General features: G+C 50.0%; 1 protein-coding gene across 1 annotated transcript in view; it reads right to left on the reverse strand.

The window, feature by feature from the left end:
• LOC141153048 (extracellular matrix protein 1-like) overlaps nt 1–10591 on the reverse strand; it is a 34501-nt gene extending 23910 nt beyond the window's left edge. The window contains exons 1-2 of the mRNA XM_073637726.1: nt 10235–10591; nt 9352–9572 (exon numbers count right to left, since the gene is read on the reverse strand). Coding sequence (XP_073493827.1) covers nt 9352–9572; nt 10235–10570 — 557 coding nt within the window. The 5' untranslated portion in view covers nt 10571–10591. The remainder of the gene's footprint in view (nt 1–9351; nt 9573–10234) is intronic.
• Nucleotides 10592–11164: the final 573 nt, after the last annotated feature.

Below are 11164 nucleotides of genomic sequence, written 5' to 3' on the forward strand. Positions count from 1 at the left end.
AGCACTCTTTATTGACAGGGACTGTCCCACTAGACTGGCGCCAAGCAAATGTGGTACCAATATTCAAAAAGGGGTCTAAAAGTGACCCTGGGAACTATAGAGCAGTCAGCTTAACATCTGTTGTGGGTAAATTGTTTGAAGGATTTCTTAGAGATGCTATTGTGGAATATCTTAATGATAATAACTGTCTAACTCCATATCAACATGGATTCATGAGGGATCGCTCCTGCCAAACAAACCTGATGGCCTTCTACGAGGAGGTGAGCTCACAGCTGGACCGGGGAGAGTCAGTGGATGTTGTATACCTTGACTTCTCCAAAGCGTTTGATACCGTGCCACACAAAAGGTTGGTATATAAAATGAGAATGCTTGGTCTGGGGGATAATGTGTGCAAGTGGGTCAATAGCTGGCTGAGTGATAGAAAGCAGAGGGTGGTTATCAATGGAGTAAGCTCAGGGGGTGTCAGGGTTACTAGCGGGGTGCCTCAAGGGTCTGTCTTGGGCCCTATATTATTTAATATATTTATTAATGATCTAGTGGAAGGGTTGCATAGTAAAATAGCAATATTTGCAGATGATACTAAACTTTGTAAAGTAGTTAATACATATGAGGATAGGGCACAGCTACAGGAGGATTTAGATAAATTGGGGAGTTGGGCCAAAAAATGGCAAATGGGGTTCAATGCCGATAAATGTAAGGTCATGCACATGGGAAAGAAAAACAGCAGTCACCCATACATATTAAATGGGAAACCGTTGGGGAAATCTGACATGGAGAAGGACCTGGGCGTCTTGGTTAACAGCAAATTAAATTGGAGTGCCCAGTGTCAGGCAGCAGCTGCGAAGGCAAATAGAGTCATGGCATGCATCAGAATAGAGGCATATGATGAGAACATTGTTCTTCCTCTGTATAAAGCGCTGGTAAGGCCGCACTTAGAATATTGTGCACAGTTCTGGGCTCCAGTGCTCAGGAAAGACATTGGAGCTAGAGAGGGTACAAAGGAGGGCGACTAAGGTAATAAAGGGAATGGAGGGACTAGAATACCCAGAGAGGTTGGCAAAATTAGGCCTATTTATGTTGGAAAAGAGAAGGCTTAGGGGAGACCTCATAAACATGTATAAATACATCAGGGGGCAGTACAGAGATCTCTCCCATGACCTGTTTATACCAAGGATGGTGACAAAGACGAGGGGGCACACTATGCGTCTGGAGGAAAGGAGGTTCCTGCACCAGCATAGAAGGGGATTCTTTACGGTCAGAGCCGTGAGACTCTGGAACTCTCTGGGAGAGGAAGTGGTGATGTCCAACTCACTTAATGAGTTCAAGAGAGGCCTGGACGCCTTTCTTGAGAACAATAAAATTACATCTTATGCTTAGTGATAGTTAATTAATCCAGGGATTTAATCTGACTGCCAGATTGGAGTCGGGAAGAGAATTTTTCCTGAATGATGTAAATTGGCCTATATCGCATGGTTTTTTTTTGCCTTCCCCTGGATCAACGCTGCGGAATAGCTGCAGTGCACAAGAAATAGGCTGAACTGGATGGACGCTTGTCTTTTTTTGGCCTTATAAACTATGTAACTATGTAATACTTGCCCATCATGTAATACCATCTGGGAGGCGTCTGATTGGCTACAATTTCTTTCTACAGCCAGACAACGACCCCCAAACATCCAGCCAATGAGAAGCCCTGGAAGTGATGATCCGGCCCCGGAGCCCCGATCTCCTATTATCCCGTCTGTGGGATCACATGGAGAGAGAGAAGGATCCACACAAGCCTCATACTGTAGCATCGGCGTCCCTGCCTCTTGCTAGGCAGGGGCGCCGTTCCCCTCACCTCTCCGCTCCGTGCCCGGCGTCTTCCTCCCGCTCTGCTGGCAGCGCGCGCTGCTTCCCGGCCTCTGTGCTTAGGGCGCGCGCGCTCCCCCTCTCTTAAAGGGGCCGCGCGCGTCGTCCTAAGGAGTCCCCGGCCAATGGCCGGAGGACCTCACCATATATAAGGCACCTCCTCCAAAATGGAGGTGCCCGAGCAATGTTGTTGCAAAGCCTTTCAACTCTGCTTCAGCCCTCAGGTCCCGTTACCAGTTACCTGCCAGTCACCTGCCAGATTCCTGCCTGATACCTGCCTGATATCTGCTTACCTGCCTGCTATCCTGTGGTCCGACAGTCTGCTTACCAGTACCTGCCAGTCTGTGTATGGATCAGTCCGCCTGCGGACCAGGAAGTACCTGCCAGATACCTGCCTGCCTGTCCAGAGACTCTTACTCGCTCACCTGGGAGCGTTCACCTGCTACCTGCCTGCTAGCCTACCTGGAGGCTCTGCTGTCACTTGCCGTGACCACCTGCCTGTCCAGAGACTCTTGCCCGCTCACCTGGGAGCACTCACCTGCTACCTGCCTGCTAGCCTACCTGGAGGCTCTGCCATCACTTGCCGTGACCACCTGCCTGTCCAGAGACTCTTGCCCGCTCACCTGGGAGTGCTCACCTGCTACCTGCCTGCTAGCCTATCTAGAGACTTTCCCTGCTGTCACTTGCCGTAACCACCTGCCCGTCTAGAGACTCTTACCCTGCTGTCACTTGCCGTGACCATCCGCCAGTCAAGAGACTGTCCCCGTCACTTGCCGTGACCTCCTGCCCTTCTACCCAGAGACTGTCCCTGTCACTTGCCGTGACCTCTTGCCCTTCTACCCAGAGACTGTCCCTGTCACTTGCCGTGACTACCTGCCCGCCTTCCCTGGGAGCCACCCGCTTCCTTACAAGGACTGCCCCTTTGTATAGTTGCTCAGAGGTTCCACCTCCCAGACCCGTTACAGTTTGCTCGGGCCCTGGAACCCGGTGGCACCCAAGCTCCCTCGCTCTCGGACCTATGCCATGAACTGTCCCGTCAGAGGTCCCAACAGGAGTCCATCCTGAGCCACCTGCGTAGTGTTAACTCCCGCCTGGACACACTGACTACATCTTCGGGACCAGCTTCCAGTCGCACGACTCCTACCCCGTCAGCGCCGCTGCCCATCAATTCCATGGCATCTCTTCCCGGTCCCCGCCTCACCGCCCTGCCTCGTTTTGGCGGAGATCCCGGCCAGGCACGGGGCTTCATTAACCTGTGCACTCTGCACTTCGAACTGTTGGCACACCAGTTTTCCACCGACCGAGCCAAAGTAGCCTTCATCATGTCCCATCTCACGGGGGAGGCGCTGGCTTGGCTAAATGCTCTATGGGAGAGAGGAGACCCCCTGGTGTCCAATCTGCCAGCCTTTCTCTCGGCCTTCCGGAAGGTCTTCAACAAACCAGGACGGAGGACCTCATCCGCCTCATCTCTGCTACGCCTCCGCCAAGGAAGTCTCACCGTGGGCCAATATGCCATATGGTTCCGTACCCTTGCTTCGGAGCTTGCCTGGGATAACGATGCCCTGGTATCCGTCTTCTGGGAGGGTCTGTCCGGCCGTATTAAAGATGAACTCGCCGGTCGGGACATTCCTACCACTCTTGACGACTTGATTACACTTGCCACCCGGATTGACATCCGGTTCCAGGAGCACACCAAAGAGGTCACCCGTGAGAGGAGGTTTCCACGCCTTGCCCCTACCTTCCAGAGATCCGTCACTTCCTCCGTTACTCCTCCGGCGCACTCACCCGAGCCTATCTAGGTCGACCAGACCAAGATGGTCAAGACCCGTCAGGAAATACGCCGTGCCGAGGGGAGCTGCTTCTACTGTGGCAGTAAAGAGCACAAGATCCGTTCCTGCCCAGAGAGGTCGGGAAACGCCTGTGTCTAGGATCGCTCAGAGAGGTCACCCTAGACAGAAATAAACCCTCTCCATCTCTAATGCTGTCGGTCTCTATCATTTGCGGGGAGAACCGTTATTTTGAACTGGCTCAACTTGACTGTGGAGCTGCCGGAAATCTCATTTCTCAGTCCCTGGTAGAGAAATACCGCATTCCCACCAAACCTCTGGCTGTACCCTTATCTGTCGCCGCCGTGGATGGGGGCCTCTTACCACATCCCATCCAACTCATCACCGAATCCATAACTCTGCAGGTGGGAATGCTGCACTCTGAGAGCATCTGCTTCCATGTTCTGCCTGGACTCTCTCACACCCTCTTGCTAGGCCTACCCTGGCTCCAGAAACACGCACCCGTGCTTGATTGGCAGACCGGAGAAGTTCTTCGCTGGGGACAGGACTGCCATAAGACTTGTTTAGTTCCCGTTCATCCTGCTCGTCCTTCTCCTACCCCAGCCAATCTACCCGGCCTGCCGGCTCCCTATTGGTCTTTTGCGGATGTCTTTAATAAAAGAGAAGCAGAGACATTACCCCCTCATAGACCATACGACTGCCCTATTGACCTGATGCCCGGCACTACTCCTCCCCATGGGCGTATTTACCCTTTGTCCGCTGCTGAGACCCGGTCCATGTCTGAATATATTGAGGAGAATCTGGCCGGGGATTTATCCGGAAATCTACCTCCCCGGCGGGAGCAGGCTTCTTCTTCGTCAAAAAGAAGGACGGCTCACTCCGTCCCTGTATAGACTATAGAGGCCTTAACCAGATCACAGTGAAGAATAAATACCCCTTCCGCTCATTCCTGAATTATTTGACCGTCTGAGGGGGGCTAGAATCTTCACCAAGCTGGACCTCCGTGGGGCGTATAATCTAGTCCGTATCCGTCAGGGGGATGAATGGAAGACGGCATTCAACACCCGGGATGGCCACTATGAATATCTTGTAATGCCCTTCGGTCTCTGTAATGCTCCCGCCGTCTTTCAAGAGTTGGTCAATGACATCTTCCGTGACCTTCTCTACTCCTGCGTGGTGGTGTACCTGGACGACATCTTGGTTTTCTCTCCGGATCTTCTCACTCACCGGAGGGACGTTCGTCGGGTCCTGCTCAGGCTCAGGCAGAACCACCTCTACGCTAAATATGAGAAGTGCCTCTTTGAGCAGACCTCGCTTCCGTTTCTGGGCTACATAATCTCCCAGACCGGCCTACAAATGGACCCTGAGAAACTGTCTGCCATCGAGAAGTGGCCCCGACCAGAGGGGTTGAAGGCTATTCAGCGGTTCCTGGGCTTCGCCAACTACTACCGCCTCTTCATTCCGCACTTCTCTTCCCGGACTGCTCCTATCTCGGCGCTCACCCGTAAGGGCGCTAATCCTAGAGAATGGTCGCTCGAAGCAGAGGAGGCCTTCCTTTCCTTAAAACGAGCTTTTTCCTCCGCCCCTGTGCTGCATCGTCCGGACGGCAACAAACAATTCTTTCTAGAAGTCGACGCTTCCTCCCCCGGAGCCGGAGCAGTACTTACCCAAAAGTCGTCTTCTGGAAGAATGGTAACCTGCGGCTTCTTCTCCAAACTCTTCTCCTCTTCTGAGCGCAATTATTCTATAGGAGACCGAGAATTGTTGGCCATTAAGCTGGCACTGGAGGAGTGGCGTTACCTGCTCGAGGGGGCTCTTCACCCGGTAATAATTTACACGGACCACAAGAACTTGACTTACCTCCAGAGTGCCCAGAGACTTAACCCGCGCCAAGCCCGGTGGTCCTTGTACTTCGCCCGCTTTAATTTCATTCTTCATTGTCGCCCGGCTGACAAAAACATCAAAGCTGATGCCTTATCCCGATCCTTTTTGGTCTCTGATCTTGAGGAGGAGCCTAAACACATCATCGACCCCGCCAAAGCAATGCAGGTGGCCCCCGTGAATCTAAATCGTCTTCCACCCGGTAAGACGTTCGTAACTGTTCCTGATCGTGAGAAGGTTCTACACTGGGGACACTCATCCAAGCTAGCTGGCCACGCTGGTCAGAAAAAGACCCTCCAGCTTATTTCCCGGCATTACTGGTGGCCTACCCTGCACAAGGACGTAATAAACTTTGTTTCAGCCTGTGTGTCCTGCGCCTGCAACAAGGTTCCAAGACATCTGCCAGCCGGCCGTCTCCTTCCTCTTCCTGTACCTGCTGCCCCGTGGCAGCATATAGCTATGGACTTTATAACGGACCTCCCTGTCTCTGCCGGTTGTACGGTCATATGGGTGGTCGCTGACCGCTTTTCCAAAATGGCTCACTTTATTCTCCTGCCGGGTCTCCCATCTGCATCAGAGTTAGCTAAAGACTTTATCCATCATGTCTTCCGTCTTCATGGTCTTCCTCTCCACATCGTATCCGACCGAGGGGTTCAGTTCACCTCTCGTTTTTGGCGAGCCATGTGTAAACTGCTGGGGGTCACCTTGGACTTTTCTTCTGCTTATCACCCACAGTCCAATGGCCAAGTAGAACGGATCAACCAAATTTTAACCAGTTACCTCCGGCACTTTGTTAATGCTCACCATTCCGACTGGGTGGACCTTTTACCGTGGGCCGAATTTTCTTACAATAATCACGAGAGCGAATCTTCCTCCAAATCCCCGTTTTTTGTAGTCTTCGGTCAGCATCCTCGGATCCCGTTTCCCGTCTCCGCCTCGGTGGACAATCCGGCTGCGGAATCTCTCGTTAACGAATTTTCCTCCATTTGGGAAAGTACCAGATCCGCACTTCTTCAGTCATCCGAGCGGATGAAAAAACAGGCTGACAAGAGACGTCTGGATCCACCACAATTCCGTCCTGGAGATAAGGTCTGGCTCTCGTCCAAATATGTCCGGCTCAAGATTCCTTCCTACAAGTTAGGGCCTCGGTTCATCGTCCCACTGGAAGTTATCAAACAAATCAACCCGGTGGCCTATAAATTGAAACTCCCGGCCAATTTGCGGATTCCTAACTCCTCCCATGTATCTCTACTCAAACCCGTGATACTTAACTCTTTTTCCAAGTCTACAGGTACGCCTCCTGCTCCGGTTTCCGCTGAAAACGAGTTTGAGGTAGAGAACATTCTGGCCACAAAAAGGGTAAGAGGAGGAACCTTTTTTCTAGTGGATTGGAAGGGGTTTGGTCCTGAGGAGAGAACATGGGAGCCCCGGGAAAACATCCATGCCCCTCTCATCCTTGATAAATTTCTGTCTGGCCTAAAAAAGGGGGGGCCTAAAGGGGGGGGGGTACTGTAGCATCGGCGTCCCTGCCTCCTGCTAGGCAGGGACGCCGTTCCCCTCACCTCTCCACTCCGTGCCCGGCGTCTTCCTCCCGCTCTGCTGGCCGTCCTAAGGAGTCCCCGGCCAATGGCCGGAGGACCTCACCATATATAAGGCACCTCCTCCAAAATGGAGGTGCCCGAGCAATGTTGTTGCAAAGCCTTTCAACTCTGCTTCAGCCCTCAGGTCCCGTTACCAGTTACCTGCCAGTCACCTGCCAGATTCCTGCTTGATACCTGCCTGATACCTGCCTGATATCTGCTTACCTGCTTGCTATCCTGTGGTCCGACAGTCTGCCTACCAGCACCTGCCAGTCTGTCTATGGATCAGTCCGCCTGCGGCCCAGGAAGTACCTGCCAGATACCTGCCTGATACCTGCCTGCCTGTCCAGAGACTCTTACTCGCTCACCTGGGAGCGCTCACCTGCTACCTGCCTGCTAGCCTACCTGGAGGCTCTGCCGTCACTTGCCGTGACCACCTGCCAGTCCAGAGACTCTTGCCCGCTCACCTGGGAGCGCTCACCTGCTACCTGCCTGCTAGCCTATCTAGAGACTCTTTCCCTGCTGTCACTTGCCGTGACCACCTGCCCATCTAGAGACTCTTACCCTGCTGTCACTTGCCGTGACCATCCGCCTGTCAAGAGACTGTCCCCGTCACTTGCCGTGACCTCCTGCCCTTCTACCCAGAGACTGTCCCTGTCAGTTGCCGTGACTACCTGCCCGCCTTCCCTGGGAGCCACCCGCTTCCTTACAAGGACTGCCCCTTTGTATAGTTGCTCATAGGTTCCACCGCCCAAACCCGTTACACATACACAGAAGATCTGGGGTCTGTGCTCCAAGATGTTTGGCCTCCTGCCGAGATCCTTCATAACCTGTGTACAAGTGACGAGAAGAAGATATGGAGGCGACGGGCGATCACCAAATATTGGTCTGTTGTAGTTTTCTCTTTTGATCTTTCTTTGTATTTTGTTAATTAATAAAAAATAAATTATTAACACTTCTGTTTGTTTTTAAATCATTCTTACTTTGCAGCATTTTTTCCACACATGCCTAAAAATTTTTTACAGCACTATACATGCGTGTATGTAAATATATAATTTATTCTTTGACCGATCACTGTAGTACCTGACTGTTCCACCGGATGGAGCTAGTTACCTAGCTCATTTTTTAAGCGAAAAGTGTTGCATTTCCCTGCACAGGGGGAGGTGGGAGAGAGTAATGGTGCATGAAAAGAAGATATATGAAGGAGCACTTTTTTGCCATACATGCATCCACATGCATTGAGACCATGGGCAGGATACGGTAGATGTGTATATGGAAGCAGGGCTAGCGCCAGCACTGAGCGGTTGTCAAGGTCCTTCGTGACTTTGGGAGAGTCACCATGCCAAGGTTACATTAGCCATACTTGTACGATGAATGTGTGCACTACATGTATGGAGTGGGCTCAGGAGCTGAAACTCCTCCATACAGCATCGGAGACAGCTGTGTTGTACCGATTGCACCCGAGTAACTGCTGCAAATGGAGCTAGCTCCTATCGCATCAGTTTATACATTTAGATGCCGCTACCAATTTTGACAGCCAGACAATTAAAATGGAGGAAGGTGTTCCATCTGCCTCGGCAATATGATTGTGAGGTTCCAATATCACCCTCATGGCAGCGAGGCGTTCTGAAGGCCCCCCATATTTGCCATGTTTGTAGACCTGTGACTAAGCTTCACAGGAGATCATTAATGTCTCAGTACACTGCAATATTACAGTATTGCAGGTTCACATCCCCGATTGGGGTCAATAAACAAAAAATGTAAAAGAAAATAAAGTGAAAAGAAAAAAAAGATTTGATGCTAAAGTTAAATATAATCTAAATTAAAAAAAAAAAAAAAACATTTGGTATTGTTACCGCATGAGGAATTATTCTAACAAAATTAGTAAGTGGACCAATAATGACACGTAAAACAAAAAAATAGACTAAAAAATGAATAAAAATGTAAAACAAAAAGTATGTTATGTCTACAATTGTGTGAATTAATAAAATATAATATTTATATAATTCGGTGATCACCTAAAGCAAAACAAGAATTAAAATGGCAAAATCACATTTTTTTGGTCACGTCTTCACCTCCCAAAAAGAAAAAAAAAATCATAAAGTCGTAAGGACACTACAATGGTGGTAAAAATCACAAGTCATTAAAAAAAAGCTCTATCGACTGAAAAATACAAAAATGTTATCTCTTGGAAAGCGAAGAGAAAACATCTGGTATTGGGACTCTTGCACCTGAGAGTACTTGATAGGACTTACTGCTTAGTGAGTAGCTTGGACTCTGCACACAGCTTCTGCAGCACATCCTCTGTTATGTTCCCGAGGTTCAGGACCTCTACCTCTCTGTCATATTCTGGGAACGGAGCCTCGCTGGCGAAGCAGCTGAACACACTGCTCTGATCCCTCTTCTTGCAGCATTCGTGGCGTTTGGTTTTTGTCATCTGCTCTTCGGCACAAAACTCTCCAACAACTTTTTTCCACTGTGTAATAAAGATGAAACAACGTCGGAGTGAAATCAAGTATTCCCAATATTAAAGGATGTAGCAAAGCCAGGCAGGCTACAGTTAAATCCTAGCACTACAGGTTCTGATTAGATGCACCTGTATAGCTATGACTAGAACCAGGCCATGTGTTGTGTTGTGTTGGGGCAGCAGAGAGACCAGCCGGAGAGGAGACTGCACAAGCCGTGTACACCATACTGCAAGTATAACTGGTTCCTATGGACGATAGCTGTGTGACTGGACTGGACTAGCTCAGCCATGTCCGAGTAGCCAGGGTCTATATTGTTTAGTTAACACCTGGACAAGGCCAGCATTTCTGTTTATGGTTTTGTTTTTGGTAATTTACAACCAATGGAAATAAGCACTATTTGGTGTGATATAAAAAACAAATGTGTGGCTACCCCCAGAGGGTGAACCCCTACAATGGGTATTGCAATGCAGCTCAGTTGAATTGAGTGGAGCTGACCTGCAGTGCCTAACACAAGCTATAGTTAGGGGTGGCGCTGTTTCTCAAAGAAAGCAGCCATGTTTTTCAAATTTTTGTCATCACCTTTCACCATTTTTGGATAGTATTACAAATATTCTATAACTGTTATCAATATCAGATGGGGGGATGTGTATGTGGCACGGATCTTACTGACCCCAGTATGAGCGCAGGCCACGTCCTTAGTCTTGCAGCATTTCTTGAACTCTCCCTCCATGCGTTGGATGGCTTTGGCGCGGCGCACATAATGATTGTAGCCGCTGTCCGGCAGCATGTTGTCGGTGTACAGCGGGCGGTATTTCCTCAGCTTGCAGATATTCTGGATGTTGCCAGATTTGGGTTCTCCGGGAGGGAAGGCCAGCTCCGACAGCCGGTACCTGCTGTCCTCGTTCTCCTGGCACTTAGGAGAGTTAGGAGGGCAGACCTTCATGCTCTGACGACCCCCCACAGTGGCAACGTCCTCATCTCGGATTTCCTGCAGGGCGGCCGGCATGACATAGTTTGGGTTGGGGGCCCCATCACGGAAGCAGGTTTCCCTCTGAGACACAGGCTTACTACAGCAAAGGAAAGGTCACTTTTTTATCAAGAACTCTGCGTTACAGAAATCCACTAATGTCTTCTTCCACTAGAAGAAAACATAAACTTATTAAAGGATTATAAAAGGATTATAAATGATCTTCTATGGCATCCGAAATACCTATATTCAGCTTTAGAATCAGAATGTTAAAAGAAAAAAACCCTCTTGCCATTTTTTGTATGCAGCGCCTATGCAGATTCATGTGTATCTACAGTTACAGACTACACACAAACCCTTTCAGCTGTCTAATCTGCAGTCAGATGGAAGGGACTTAGACATGAAGAGGGGACCTAGCTATATTGGGTGAAGGGGTTGCAGTCGCATCGGGCTCTGGAGCCTAGCCGGGCCCAAAGGTTCCTTTTGTTCCATAAGAGAAATCCAATACCGTTAAAGTCCTGTGATAATTGGGGTCACTGGAGAGTTTGCAGGGCCCACAAACTTTAGGTTACTGAACTTCACATGACTGCATTAGCTACACATGTTGAACCATAGGTCTACGCAGGAGCTGGA

The sequence above is a fragment of the Phyllobates terribilis genome, unplaced genomic scaffold (assembly GCF_046119375.1).
Source record: "Phyllobates terribilis strain yellow unplaced genomic scaffold, ASM4611937v1 Scaffold_7__3_contigs__length_470593459, whole genome shotgun sequence".
NCBI lineage: Eukaryota > Metazoa > Chordata > Amphibia > Anura > Dendrobatidae > Phyllobates > Phyllobates terribilis.